Source organism: Crocodylus siamensis, chromosome 1 (assembly GCF_052110815.1).
Source record: "Crocodylus siamensis isolate JL-2025a chromosome 1, ASM5211081v1, whole genome shotgun sequence".
NCBI classification, from domain to species: Eukaryota; Metazoa; Chordata; order Crocodylia; family Crocodylidae; genus Crocodylus; species Crocodylus siamensis.
The window spans coordinates 151,026,015-151,041,823 of record NC_143395.1 but is presented as its reverse complement, the minus strand read 5'-3'; the positions used below and the strand labels follow the sequence as shown (position 1 = coordinate 151,041,823).

General features: G+C 43.4%; 1 protein-coding gene across 1 annotated transcript; it reads right to left on the bottom strand.

The window, feature by feature from the left end:
• Window positions 1-1,763: 1,763 nt before the first annotated feature.
• On the bottom strand, window positions 1,764-8,473 carry NANP (N-acetylneuraminic acid phosphatase). Its single transcript, XM_090045426.1, has 2 exons — window positions 8,275-8,473; window positions 1,764-7,312 (listed from the first exon to the last, which is right to left on the bottom strand). The coding sequence occupies exons 1-2, from the start codon at window positions 8,362-8,364 to the stop codon at window positions 6,590-6,592; spliced, it is 813 nt and encodes a 270-aa protein (XP_089901552.1). The 5' UTR covers window positions 8,365-8,473; the 3' UTR covers window positions 1,764-6,589.
• Between the last annotated feature and the right edge of the window lie 7,336 nt (window positions 8,474-15,809).

Here is a 15,809-nt window from a genome sequence, read left to right as displayed (position 1 = left end):
TGCTCTGACCCAGCTTAACGTGCTGTGGAGGGGCTGGCTGAGGCATGAGGATGCTTCAGCACAGGGCTATCCAGCAATTAAGTACTAACCTGCGCAGAGTTTATTAGTTACCTCTAGCCTAATAGGGCCACATGTGTACAGACCGAGATGTTCGTTGCAGAGCTAATTAGGCGCTCCACAGTAAATGTCTCGAGTAGGTACACCCACAGAGAAGTATCTTCAGAAGGACGCCTATTTAAAACAAAACACAATCTAAACAAATACTTCCAGCAACACCTGCCATGCAAGACAGCGGTAGGTTTAGATTCTCATCTCATGTTCTGTGTGAAAGTGGAAAGTTTCTACTGGAACCTCTTGCCAAATTTTTCTCGGACTCTAACTGTATTTCTGTTTCAGGAACCATAGGGTATGTGGTTAACCACACAAGTGCCTGAGATATGTTAGCAAAAGGATCAGACAAGGATGGAAAAGAAAAGAGAACCTTAAAAGTATCTGTTTATATTATGATCCTGCAGAGATTTATATACATGTTTATTTTAAACATGAGTAGTTCTACTGGCTTCAGTGGGACATCAATGTACAGATTATTTGTTAAGGTAAGGCCCATATAAAAGTCATTGTAGGATTGGGGCCTCTGATTAAGCATTGGAATTCCTCATAGATCTTACCTTCTTACAGTGTAATTACTCATACAAAATAAAAATGAACACCCTTTATGCTTTCCTGTTATAGAATCATAGAAACATAAGGCTGGAAGGACCCCCTGATTAAGGCAAGGGCTCCTGGCCCTTGAGCAAATCTGTTAGAATTGTCCTGTGCAACTCCCTACTAGTTAAATGAGATAGGGCACCAAACATTCCAAAAACGTGAGGACAGTACGTGTTACTGTATATCTGGGTCCCTCACAACATAGGCACAAAGCTGCAGTTTTGCTTTAGGCACAGTTGACATCATCCCTGCATTGTTGCATCTCTTGTATGTACACAGTGTGATCTAGAAAGCAAGTTATAATGGGCAAAATCTGTTGCAAGGCTTGGTAGAAAAATAAAAGCTAAGCACAGAAGAAAGAAAACACTGTACAGAATACAGATTGTTTCTGTTTTACTTCTCATTGTATACAGCTGGTTCCCAGATGGCAATTTTAACAGGAAAATAAGGTGGAAAACACACACAGCTAAGCCTTTAGTTAAAAATCTTAAGGCAATTTTACAGTAAAACTAATTAATAAGACAGATTCAAACAAAAATGTTAAACAGATAAGCAAACAAATAGCATAAATGTGCACAATCAACACCATGCAAACAGCCTTAATTTAGTCACTCAGGGCACCTATACATGAGCAGTTAGGCTGCTCTGGTGCACTGTAATTATAGTGTCAGAGCAGACTTGATTAATCAAGTCTGCTGGAGCATGGTAATTACCACACTCCATCAGACTTTAACTAAAACTCGTTTGAAAAGCTTTAAAGCGCCCCTGCTGCCATTTTTCAGCATAGGGATGCTGATACATGAGATGTTCTGGGTGCTTTAATTAGAGCTGCTTTTGGAGTGCCTTCCCCCACTCCACTCCTGGAAGCACCAGAGATGACCATAGCAGGGTGCAGGGCCCAGATGCAGTAGCGGGGGTTGACAAGCGGCCGGACGTGAAGCCAGTTTGGCTTTGCGGGGCCTCCCAAAGCATGGGGCCCACGGCAGTCACCTTGATTTGCCCCCTCTAGGGATGTTCCTGATAAACACCGTCAATCACTAGCCATTGACCTAGGAACAACCAGAGACATACAGACAATGAGTTTCAGTCTACTTCTGTAGCCTGTAAATCCCATTGACATCAGATGGACTAGCTCGAAAGACTCAAGGCCTACTAGTTTGATCTTACTACCTGAAAGTAGCTCTTGAAGCATCCAAAATGATCAGTAATGACATTAAGAACATGAATGGTTTTAATAAACTGGAGAAATGCTCTAAAATTAATAGAATGAAATTATGAAGGACAAGTGCAAAATCTTGCACTTGAGATGGAACAGACAGTACTGAAGAAAGGATTTTAGTGGACCATGAACTGAGTAAGCCACCAGTGTGCTCTTATTAAAAAAAAACAACCAAAAACATACTTGGCTATATTAATCTGTATTATTAGCAGTGTGTGTGTGTGCATAACTACAAAAAATCCAGTTAGTGTAACTGCACATGTGTATGCATCCAACTGGAGGGCTTGGTGGCAATGTGGCAAAGCTAAGCACAGTGGGATAGCTCCTATAAAATACAATGTTGCAACTTCCAGAGTAAGGCAAATTTAGGGCACCTCAAAACTCTAGCCCCCTATGCTTCATGGGACTTATTCCTTGATTGGAAAAAGGCTGAGACATCACCTTGACAGAAATGCACCATCGCTGAGGTGTTAGGCAGTTAGCAACAGCTTTAATCCGTTGCTCTCTAGCAGAAGCTATAACCATTGAGGCATTGAACATTTGCGCAAGGCCTGGCCTTTGGACTCTGTCTCGGGGTCTAAAAGGGGAAGGGTAGGCCTAGGGCAGCCTCCCCTCATCTATATTCTTGCCTAGATGTACACTCTGAAGGTTTTGGTCTGATCCATACTGGCCAAAACAAAGCGACTTGCGTGCTGGAATGTTCAGACTCTGACCCTGGGGCTTGATTTGGACTCTGATTTATGGAAAAGAGCACTATTAAACTGTTAGGTATTCCTCATCTCCAATGATTAATGATTTGCTTATTCCCTAAAACATGAGATTTAATATCCTTTCCAAAACCCTTAGCAGTAACTCAATATTATATATGCACCCATAATGAACTGTGGTTCCTACTTGTTCTCTCTCCAACTCATTTACACACAAAAACCTCTTACCCAAGTGTATTGCTACTTTCAAATAGAACAAGATGGACCAGCCAGATACAAGTCAGAGCTCCCATTCTGCTTTTACTCAGGCTGGCTATCCCCTCACTTTGCAGGCTAAATCAGTTGAGTACTAATGGTTCTCCAAAGCCCTACCACAATAACCTCATCCCTGGTTGCCAAGAGGATTGGCAACTTGTTCCATAAAGAACCCAGGGATGGACTTGTGACAGTAGTGTCAGAAACAGCAAGAAAGTAATTCCTATGAAGATGCAGGAACTCAGGTCTGACTTTGCCCATTGTGGCTTATGCCCAGTCCAAGAAGTTAACCGGGATGACAATCACTGGGTTAACTCTGCAATGCAGTAATATCCTGTATGACTTAAGAGATGTCTACCATGCAGTGACTGTAGTTTACATACATATATTTGAACTAGCTCAAGTACTAATAGCAATGAGTGTTGCCACAACAGCACAGAGCTAAAGTTCGAGAGAGATTAAAGGAATAACTGTTTCAGTGTCTAATCATTACAGCTGTATTTGAAGTCAACAGTAATTGCAGATTTTCAGCAGCTCTGAAAATCAGGTACAAGGTTTTAAAAGTCTAGCTTTATGATACTATTTTTGAAAATACAGGCTGTGTTTAAAGGAAAACATATAGTTATCCATAGAAATTAGAACTAAGTAAAAACAGGAGATATTTTCTTAAATTAGTACATAATTTATTTTTAAATCAACAATTAAAAAAACAAAGCCTTTCATTTATCCATGTTAAACAAATGTCCCCCCCACCAAAAAAAAACAATTCAAAACTATTTTAGATTGTTTCCCTTAGAAAAGTACTTATCTCTTGAGGTAAACATTTTTAGTAAAGGTGCATGTGGAATCCCTTGTTTTCAAGTAGTGTTTCTGGGCAGTGTATTTTAGTCAGGTTATTTATTTTCTTTTTTGGGTCATAGTCATGACACAAAAATAGAAATCAACTCAATAAAACTGTTTCACTATTCTGGTTTTTTGCTGCTCCAGATGTGAAAGTGATCCAGAACTTTTTTTTCAAGAAAACTCAGCCCAGTTGTTGAAGCAGCCTTAATACTATATTATCTAGATTAAGTGACTGGTTCTTTGTAAACACCTTACATTTTTCCCCCTCTTCCATGTTTCTCACATTTTTCTTGTTTTATAGTAGCATACTAACAATGGAAAGTAGCGTAAGTGCAGGCTGATGGCTTGGTACAGTATTCAGGAAATGAGAGAGAAATATTTATTTGGCCACTGCATACCAGTGTATCACCTGAGTATACAATAACAGTGCTTTTTTTCTTCTTTTATGACTAGAAGTAAGAAAAGACTGGCCATGTGCAAAACAAAAATAACAATGTTCCACTGTAAAACAGAATGAGACTGTCCAGACATTAAGCAGGCTCAGTAACCTAAGTCAGAATGATACTTTGGCAAGAAGAGAGTATGAACCAGATCCCAACTTTCATAAATCATGGAAACTCGATTGAAATCAACAGAGCTGTGACAATTTACAACAGCTACCTGAGTCCATGAACAATATTATGAATTATTACAGTTTGTACTCTCTACTACACAAATACATAAAAGCCTCTCTGACTAAGATGCTATTATGTGTGGTGCCAGACAAACAACCAAAGTTTTAACTGTGATAAAAGCTAAGTGGTTATAGTACTCAAACACTTGGAATTAGGATGGTTCAGTACCAAAAGAAATTTACAGCCAATCTAACAGTTCCACTCACTGACAGTTTCTTTTTTATTCCCCTTTACATAATCCTCCTCATAGGCGTAGTTTAAAAAAAAAAAAAAAAATAATAACACCCCCCAAACATTAATATATACTAAAAGCTTTTCTGTTCCTTGAAGCTTGCTTAGTTCTTCAGTTGAACTGGTCACATTTTTTCTGAAAAGCAATTTATTAAAAGAGGTACTAGATAAAGAGTGACTTATTTTATCTTAAATCTCAGTCAAGTTAGGCTAACCAAATTGGACCTTATTTCAACCAAAATAAGGATTTCAATGCAAGAGACTACACTCACGTAACTTAACTGGTTTAGATGCATGCTTTGCTAAACTAACTCGCACGGACAAGCCATTCCACATACCCTGCTTTCTAGTAGGTTTCTGTGCTTTGTGTGCTGGTCTTTTATGACTCTCCAAGTCAGCAAAACATTTTTCTGCTAACTCACAAAAATATCCATAATACCACAATGCCTACTGCCATAAGCATTATTGCAAAACATGAAACCTGTCAGCATGTAATGACATATTTGGCTACAACATTAAAAAGATTCCATGATTTCACAGACGCGTATAAATTCCAATTAAAAAAAAAAATCAAAATTAAGCTTTCCCAAAACTTCAAAATTTAGGAAATAATGAAGCCAGTTTTGTCTTCAGAAGAATCTTAAAAACTGTTCTTTACAGAGATCTTTATCACAAAGGAACCAAAGTACAACAAAATTCAATTAATAATTTTGTGAGGGGACAGTAGCTGTATAGTATTTAATGATGTAATCTTCTAAAACCAGTGAAAAAGGTGAGCCACAGCCATTTATCACATACAATATCATTATTAAAGTTTTTAGAAGAGAATGATGTACACCATTTACTTGTACTAGTTCCATATGTAGTTACTTGAAGAAAATGTAAAGACATGTAGCATCTGCAATTAGGAGAGGTTGTACAAACATACAGTTAAAGAGAACCCCACAGCCCTGATCTCATATCTGGATCAGAGTCAGCAGACTCTTGAGTCTCCCCAGCCAAGTAAAGGATCAGGCCCAAAGTCTGCAAAATGGTTAGTTAGATTCACCAATAAAACCAGACCAAATAGAGGCATAAGCTTTAAAAATATGTTCAAAACTGTATGAAGACCACTGAAAATATCCCTGTGAAATCACTTAGCTAAAGAGTTACATGAGTTATAACTTGCATTATGGTTATACTTAGTATGAATGCAATATAACAAAAACTGATCCATCGAGTATCTCTGATAAATGGTCCCATATATAGATGGAAGTTTTGAAGTGAACATGTATTTCTGCCAGGGAGGTATCCTATTTAAAAAAAAAAAAAAAAAAAATCACTGTGGGGAGGAAGGAATCTGTGAATAAGGGCAACAACTCTCAAAATTAACTGAAAAACCTTACCTCACTTTCCCTCAAAAATCAAGCCAAAACTTGTTAAAGCATCCTGACATGTTGGATCCCATTGTTTTTATGTTTTTAATATTGAAATTCAGTTCTTCTGGAGAAGAATTTCCATATTCAATTATGAAAGTTTACTAGATTTACTCTCTCCTGACTTCTCCTGTTTTGCACACTGCAAACAATCCTAACAATTAAAGTTCCTGCTAAACTTATAAGCCAGGAAATTAATTGGGGGTGGGGAAAAAAAAAAAAAAATCAAAACTTTTTTTTCCCCTTTTCATTATGAAATTAGAGAGACTGATAAGAGACTTAGGTCAGAGACAGACATGCCTAAGAAACAGTCTGTCAAAATAATTTCCAGGTGTAGACAGTTTAAGAGAACTGCACTTATGCTTTTCCTTTTCAAAAACTTTCAAGCAGTAAGTATTGGATTGAATCTTCTATACTTTTCCTCTACTCAACTCCATGCACAAATATCCACGCATCCACCGTTTAAGTAAACATAATGTTCACATTAGAAAGATTTTTAGAGCCAAATTTTAACCTGAGCATTATCAATCTAAGCACTTAGCATTTCTGTAATTCTATAGTGGAACTGTCATGTATTTCATTAATACTAGCCATTTTATTTTCTAGGTTAGCATTCACTTTGCGGTCCATATTCTGTAAGAGTGCTGGAAGATCAAGAACAGAAGAAATGACATAGTGAGGTACTGGGGAGGTATTCATAGGCTTTACCACTGTTTTATTTATCCAGACAGTTGCTTTCAAACCAGCATTCAAACCTCCTTGAATATCTGTGTCTAGGGAATCACCAACCATGACACACTCCCCAGGCTGCACTCCAAGGAGATCACAACAGTGATGAAATATAGAAGGTGCTGGTTTTTCTTCTTTCTGCTCTCCTCCCACAACAATAGCATCAAAATATGGTTGACAGGCACAAGCTTCAATCTTCTCCCTCTGCGTTTGCTTGTCTCCATTAGTTAAAAGAAGCAGGCGGACCATTTTTCGAAGTTCAGTTAACATGCACCTTGTATCCTCTGGGAGGATGAGATGCTGGAGGCGAGTCTTTTTCCACAGGAAATAACACTCTGCAGCCAGATTTCGATCGACTTCACCACCCCTTGTTTCTTGTATAGCTTCTTCCCAATGTGAAATTCTTAGATCAGTAATGCACATCTTTGCTGGATCATGACACTCTTTGAGGAGCTTCGCTTGGACCTTCTCACAAACACAGCGGGCTTCTCTTTCGTCATAGTGATGTTTGGACTGCAAGACACTTATTACCTTTAGCAAATGAAAGGGAGAAAGAGGGTCTCAGTGGTGTATTATGCATTCAAGAACAACTAACACCTTCACTTATCACCAGCTGTACTTTCTTCTAGCAGTCACAAATCCATTAAAAAAAGCACAAGTTTTTCCAGTAACGTATTATCCAACATAAGTAAGGAAGTCTGGCCCCTGTCTACTTCGCACTTATGACTGTGCTCCACCAGAAAGCACCTGGGATGGCTCTGTGCTTCTCAAAGGCACTCTAAGTTACTACAACCTTTTTCACATGTATCTTGTGCTTTCACAAGAAGTCTTTAGCTCCGTGGCAAATCCTTCATGCTCTCAAGCCCTTGCTACATGTTACATATACTACACAACTGACTGGCAAATTGCATGATAAATGTAGGCCAGCCACACATGCCACATCATTATCACACAATAAAAGTGACTTTCCAGCTATAAGAAGACCCAACCAGCTATCAAGCTAGCGCTTCAAAAAAGCTTGACAACTTTATGGCTGGTTTCAATCCAGCTTTCATTCGAATGTGTAGCAAGGTCCTACACTACAAAGCAAGAGCCTTTTTTAAACGGCATCTTTTACTGGACTGAGTCACTAGATCTCTCTGCCAAGTGGCTCAATAAGAGATACCACTGCTCCTTCCATATCTCCTAAACCACCAGGGCTCCCATACTGCACTCATGTAAGAAACAGATGCAATAACTAGGTGAATGCAGAAAGCTGCTGGCCCAGCTAGGCAGAGGCAGCTGTTACCCCCACGCAATGTAGCATCCCTCTTGATAAGAGCCCTCTAGCTTCACCGAGGGCTGAAGCTACGTGGCCTTAGCTCCCTCCTGCTGCTACAGGAGCGGGGCCGGTGCCACCCTTGCTCTCCAGAGCCTGCGCGGGGGGGGGGGAGGCGTTGGCTCCCCCACTCCGAGGACTGCTGGGAGACGCTAGGGGGCCGCTGGGCCGATACCTCCTCGATGGCGCGCCGCCCCGCCGCCGCCGTGTCCACCAGCGTGTTGTCCAGGTCGAAGAAGACGGCCTTGACACCCTGCAGCCCCATGGCGCCAACCAGCCTCACACTGCCTCAACCGTCACCACTCGCGGACACTAACGTAGCTCCGCCCTCATCTCGCAAAACTCCTCTGATGTCGCGGGAGTTCCAGCCTACAGAGGTTATGAGGTGGGACGGAGGGGGACGAGGAGGTTACCTCTCGCGAGGACCCTTATCTACGTGCCGGGGCCGTAGGTTTCGTTTGACTTGCCCCGCTGCTTCCCTTCGAGGGAGGGCGGGGGTCTGAGGCTGCTCTGTGCGCATGCGCCGTGGCGTAGGCTGAAGCGGCCGTTGACCATCGGCTGTCCCGCTGTATAGGGAGCGCTGAGGCGGAGGCGCTGAGCTCAGCAGCCCTTCCCTCTGCCGGCAGCCAGCCGGGCGCAATATGGGATAGGTGCATTCCCCTATGCCGGAGGAAGAGTGTCCGTGCTTGAAAGCTTGCAAATAAAAAATACATTTTGCAACGGTCTAGTTGGTGTGATAAAAGATATTGCGTGTATCACACTGACCGCCTGGGTACACGAGGACCCCCTGTACATATGTGGCACAGTCGCCTCTCCGGCAAAGGGCCTTCAAAGCTGCCTGCATCTTTTGCAGACCTTGTGGGGTGTGACAAGTCTTGCGTGACCATCAGCCTCAAGTCACCAGTCTTGAGGAGCCATGTCACAGAGCAGGCAGGAAAGGGATGGGTGTCACTGTCCTAGACCTGAAACTAGATCATTTCCATAACGGGCTGATACCAAAGGGGCAGCAGGTCGCCATGAGGAAATTGTTGCCCCTCTTTTAAATGACACTTCTGTTAGGAGAAGGGCTCTGGACTCCGCCCCTCGTCCATCTCCTGTGTGGCCGTGCTGGTGACCCCGCTCCTCAGAACTGTTGACCAGGGCATGCTGAAGTGACAGCCATGCTCTGGGGGCTCTCCTGCACCATACAGTGCCTCTCATTACTTTTATGGGAATGCGAGTTGTCTGTCCTGACAAGAAAATGCCAACATTTGTGTTTGTGCAGTCCCAAAAAGGGATTGAACCAGGGGTCAGCAACATTTTTGGGCAGAGCGGCAAAAACATGTGCAACCGTGATTTGTTGGCGTGCCAGGAGTGGATGGCAGGGGAGCTGCAAGGGACCCAATACTTGTGGCAGTGACACCCTGGCCCCTTCCCTGCCATCTATTCTGAGGTGCACACGCCTTTGTGTGCCACACTGGTTGGGGGTTGCCTAGCTCTGGACTGGACAAATTTTGGGACGGAAAGGGGCATCAGTAGCTATTGAGTATGGGAGTTATGGATAGAGATACAGCCTCTGAACTGGAGCTTCCTAGACCTTAAATGCTGGAGGCTGCAAGTGAGAGAGGAACATTGGAAAAAACCTTGGTCATTCCCAGTTCACTGCCTTTCAGATTCTGCTGTCTGCCACCAGGACAGGAAACTGGGTAAGATGGACCTATGGTCTGAGCCAGTCGATGGCAGTTCGTGTATATAATTACATCATTCTGAGAGGCAAGGATTTCTGAGGGTGATATGTTTTATTAGACCAACTATGTAGTTGGGATACAATTAGACAAGCATTCAAATACAAGTTATTCTTCCTCATGTCCAAATGTCATTTTTTTTACCTGCTTGAGGAGAGAGGCACCTTAATCTACATGAAGTGCAAGCCGATTGTCTTTATGGAGGAGAATATTAGGGTAGCTAGAGCTTAGTTGCACCTGCTCAAGTGGTGAATTATAGTATTTAAACTTTTATTTTATATTCAGCCTTATTTAACCATTCCTTAAGTTTTTATATAGCCTCTTTATAATTTGAACTTTTCTTCTCCATTCTGAGGTTGCCTTGAGCTTGCTTTCACATTGTTTCTGACTTTTCTTACCACTGTAAAAAGCTGTTTATGTTCTTCTAACATTACTAACACTGGTGTTTATAAGTGTGAGTCTTGTTACTAGCTCAAATAAACTGAACTTGGCACTAACCAACTAAATCAGAGGGATGGCATGATTGGATATGTTAATAAAAGGTGATAAGAGGGAACCAGTTGGACAGTGTCCGCCCAATTGCAGAGCCCTTGGAATTTCCAGAGTTGATGGACAGACCAAATTAGGAGTCTGGGGCATGCCCAAATTAAGGTACTGGTAAAAGACCAAACTGAGATGTATGCATATGATGGGCTTGTTGGAACAAAGGAATATGATGATAGGATAAGAATATGAGCAGAATGATGATCACAGGGAAACCATTCATTAGTACCTGGAAATGAAGAGTCATCAGAAAAAAAGCATAAAAGGTGGGCAACAAGGAAGTTGAGTGTGTGTTGTCATCCTAGAACATCTGGACTGAAAAACAGCCGTTACCCACAGATGACCACGCTCTAATTTCAGGAACTGATTGGCCACCTTTCTGTGAAGTAGAGTAATATCTGGGATTAGGTGAGACTATCGAACTACATGTTTTTCTGTCTATGTAGAAACTATTAATGCATTTAATATATTATAAAGTTAGATTTTAGTTAGGTTGAATTGTATGAGGTCTATTCCGTGTTAGACTCCTGGTTAATTATGCTTTAACAATCCTTTAGCGCCATGGGGCCATGACAGATAAGGTTGGTAGTCTTAAGGAATAGCTGATAATCTTTCAAAACACTGGGGATAGATGTCCACATAGCTCTCCACCCCTGCCGGTGGCACATGACCCCCCTATCCTGAAGACAGTCTTCTGGCTGTACGTGGGCCCTTGGACCCTGTCATGGCAAGTGGCTGCATCACCCCCACCCCCTGCTGTGCTTTCTGGGCCCTTCTCTGCTGAGTGGCATGACAGAAGGCTTCCAGGGCATGCAGGCCACAGGTTAAGTGCTTGTAGATTTGGATAAGCCCACTGGCCACCAGTTGGACAGCCCTGAGTTAGACTATGGAGAGAAGGAGACTTAACAGATAGCAGAGGGAAAAATTGACAACTGTTACCAGGTTTGCCCATCACTTTGCAGGGGTGCTCATTTATTAGGGGTATGTTTCTATCAATGTGCTGCTTGTGTTACTTGTGTTTCTATATGGAGCTGTATCTCTCCCTTCTGAAAGTCCTCACCCCCAATGGAGCTATCTTGCAGGACTCAGTTTCAATGGGGCTGGGTTCCTTCAACCACCGAATCAGTCAAACACAGGTATGCACATACACAAACAGGTCAACAGGATATGCCTGAGCCAGGCTGGGTTATTTAGCATTGACAGACTAACACCCTCATATGCCTTGAACTCAGTTCATCAGGGGAACAGTAACATGCAGTCAGACACAAGCACATGGGTTCACAGAGCAGATCTGAGTCAGGCCGAACTATTCAGCATTGATAGGCTGACACCCTCACATGCCTTGAACTCAGTTCATCCCTTATTTCAGCAGAACAATAATGAATGCAGTTAGGCACACATACACGCATGCTAACAGAGTACGTCTGAGCAGGCTGGTCCGATCAGCACTTTCAGCTGATACCCTCATGTGCCTCAAAACTCAGCATGTCACAGTGGTCCTAGTAGTAACCCCCTTGATGAGCAGACCCCACTGTAGTATTGGGCATTACAGGGATCTTTGCCTTAGGTAAAAGAAGTGTTGCTGCAGAGCAAATGGGGAGGTCACGGGGAAGAAAGATTAAGTGAGGTTCAGAGAGAGTATAGCAACCAGCTTGACCATAAAAGTTATTTATTGCCAGGTATATGAACTTATAATGATACCAGTAATAATAGCCATACAAGAGAGAAAAATAAACAGTTACAGTATTACCTAGTTACAGTTAGGTTTTGGGGGAAGTCTAGCTTGAGTTTGATTAGCAAAAGTCAGGTCTGGAAAGCTGTTCCTAGAGCAAGAGAACAAAAGTCAGGTTCCTGGAGGGAGAGAGAGAGAGAGAGAGAGAGTGATCAGCAGAAGTCCAGTCTAGAAAGCTGTTCCTGGAGTGAGAAAGTAAAAGTCAGATTTAGAAAGCTGTGCCTGGAGTAAGGGAATAGAAGTCAGGTTCCTGGAGTCAGACAGAGAGAGGGGGAGAGAGAGAGAGAGCGAGAGTTGGGATCTCACCACCCAGCAAAGCTTGAACCAGCTGAGGTTCTCCCAGGTGTTTGTTGGAGCTTGCAGACAGGCATAGTGCTCAGCATGATCAATGGAGGGATTCCAGGCAGAAAAGGAGTGGAACTGGTGCAGCTTTTGGATCCAATCATCAGTACAGTAACTTGAGCTTTGGGTAGGGGTTTTGCAGAGAACTAACAATGGCTCAAAGGAGAACAGTAGGTTTATTTATGGGTAAACAATGGCTCATATGGTGGATAATAGGAACTGATCACTCCTGGCTATGAGTGGAACTCCTCTGAGGAAGCTCACAATACAGACAGGCAGATTCATTGTTTTGGATACCAATAGAGGAGTCATTACTAGAACTGGTCTGATAAATGCTGAGCTGCCTGTGTGTAGATATGGGTTGATTAGCATTTGGAGCAAGGATTCCCCATCATGAAGTGCTCCCCTGCTTTTCTGATCCCAGAATTCAGTGCGTCCTTGCCTTGGAATCTCTGTTCTCCATCCTGAATGCTAATGAAGGTTGTCAGGGGACCCAAGGAAGCCAAGAAGACTTACCGGGAGAGCGGGACAAGAGGGACGCTGCGATGGAGGGAGAGCCCGCGCGGCTCATTAGCTGTGTCTATGTACAGCTGTGGCCGGCAGCTGACGGTGACGTCAGACGCCAGCTGGGGGATTTAAAAATGGCGGCTGCCGCTCCGGAGGCGGTGGATGGAGAGGGGAGCAAACGGCTGTCAGAGCCGTCCCCGCCGTTAGCCCAGCGGGACGGACGCTACAGAGCCAGAGTGCTGGAGAGTCCAGTGGCCCGGAGAAGAGGTGGAACGGCTGGATCACTGGCAGATAGAGCCCGAGGCGCCAGATCGGGTGAGCAACGGAGGATCAAGACCACCCAGGAGGATTCCACGCCACAGGAAGTAAGTGCCGAGGCAGTGGGTGCAGGAAGCGCTGAAGAGGGGCATGAGGCTGAAGGATCACCTGGCGGGAGAGAAAGATCAGGGCGGGATCGCCGCCAAGAATAGAAGGCGCCGATCGAAGAATAAGGGGACAGTGCGAAATATCCATCCAGGAGGTTTTACTCCTGGGCACTATCAGAGGGTGCTGGTGATAAGTCCGGGAGGTAGTCCATATAGTAGGGTCACTTTGAGAAGTACACAGCTCATGGTGTAGGGTGATGGATCGGTGGTGGAGATTATCTATTGTAGTAGGGCTGGGACACCTATACAGGTGGGGAAGGCCATTATAGAAGTCTGCAGAAACATCACTGAGCAGGCGCAGGGAAGTGGAGGTCACAGGTGGCGTGAGGTCGGGGTGTAGGGGTGGCAGGAGCCCCGCATGTAACCGATGAGGCCAACCCGGGACACCGAGGGACCTGTGAACTAGCCCCGCCCCACTGGGATAACAGCAAAGTCATGGCAGGCGAGAAGCGGGGTTAGCGAAGCGGGAATACAACCTAACCCAGTAACACCAACACTCGGTGAAGAGGGTGGTCACCAAAACGGAGAGCCAGACTACTAGTAGAGATCTACAAAGGCCTGTTGGGGACAAAGGTGCATGCCTGTTCCATCTCCCATTTAAATTAGTTGTCATCAGGTTCAATCTCTGATGCAAATGAGACTGGGGAGTTGCTTCACTTCTTTCAACTTTGTTGTGTCTCCCACTGCATCTTCCTTGTCTTTTGTAAGTCCTTCCTCTAATCAGTTCTTGTTCAGGCAGAGGTGGGGAAAGGGAGAGTTTTTTGTGAGTCAGACAGGCTACATCCTGTGCCAGGGTTTCCCAAGAACACAGAGCTGATGGGTAACAACTTCTGCTCATATCAGACAGAGCTAAGGCAAGCCCAAGAGATCATCCATGCCTAGCCAAAGACAGACTACTTAGAAGAGTGAGCAGGACATTTTGCAAGCAACAGGATATTTTGTTGCCTTCCACAAGAAAAACATAAAGATTATGAGACCATAGCAGGGGAGCTGCTGGCACATTTTCCCCTTATTTGTTACATCTGGCATATATGTCAGGCTCCTGAAGACTAAATAAATACATTTAACTTAAGTTTGGCCTTAATGTAGGGGTGAAACTTACTGGCCAATGACATAGCAGAGGTGTCCTAAACCAGGGCTGTCTAATTGGCAGCCTGCAGATCACATGGGACCCATGAAGGGTTAATGTGTGGCCTTTGCAGGTGCCTACTTAGCCATCACTCCCCCAGGCAGTTCAGCTGCTGCCGCTTTCCCTTCCTCTCTCAGCCTTAGCTTCCTGCTCCCATCCTGCTGGACAGGGCAGAGCAGGGCAGGGCAGACCATGGTGCTGGGGTAGCCCATAGCATGGTGCAGAGGGAGATGAAGTGAGAGCTGGCCATTGTATGGTGTGTGAGGGGGATGCTTCCCACATGCAGGCAAATTACTACAGGTACCCATAGATTTAGTTCATCCAGAATTGATACAGTTGACCTTTATTTAAACCGTTGCAAGTTTTAGCACAGGTACTCCATAAACACGCTTTTAAGGAGCACCATTGTACCTACTTGTACGTTTTTTGCAAATATATTTTTGCTACTTGCATTTGCAGGTAGCAAATTTACTTGGGATTGGGGAGATTTACTGTAAAGTAAGCATGTGTATGTGTAGCATACGCTTACTTCAGAGTTATCTATGCTAATTCACTGTTGAGCATCTTGTGTAGATGCACCCTCCCCTTATGGTCCCCTTATAGTTGTGCTCAGTGTCAGCTACATTTAATCAACTTCATATGTGATTTTGATTACTAAGCACATGCTTTAATGAGGGGCAGTAGTTTAATGGGTTTAATAAGGTTTCCTTACATGCAAATATAAGATGAGGGGCTTTTTCCTATGTTGTTGGGGAGGGGGGTGGGGGCTCAATTTCTTTTCAAGTAAATACAGCAAATTGAATTAGTTCCGACTGGGGGAAGGGGGATGGTAATGTGTTATCATAGATACTTCACAGGTACTTAAAGTGGGATAATGGACTGTAGAATGCTAAAATTAAAGACAGAATTGAGAAATCCAACCTGTTTTTAGCCTTAGAGTGGACAGGGTAAAGTTGTTTTATGGGTGAAGGATATTGGAATATGGGTTTGATTGGGTTGTATTAATTCCCTATGGAATTAGTAGGTTCTGATGTGGAGGGATTCATATGAAATGTTGAGGTATGCAGGCTGTCAGGTTTTGACCAAATTAGAGCTTGATGTGTGCATTAGTAATAGACTTACAGGAAAAAAATATGCAAAATCTTCACTATATAAAAATGTCAGTCTCTCCACAGTAAGATCTTAATTATCCCATAAAAGAGGAAAAACAATTACTACCAACCTTTCACTTGCTTTTAACTCATTATTGATGTGACTCACCCAGTTTTACAACTCTTGGTTCTTACGCAAACCAGAATAACAAGGCAT

Excerpts from the sequence above, each read along its gene's own strand:
- NANP (XM_090045426.1), bottom strand. The coding sequence starts at position 8,364 with ATGGGGCTGCAGGGTGTCAAGGCCGTCTTCTTCGACCTGGACAACACG. Across the intron at positions 7,313-8,274 it reads GGCGGCGCGCCATCGAGGAG|GTAATAAGTGTCTTGCAGTC; the intron begins GTATCGGCCCAG and ends CATTTGCTAAAG.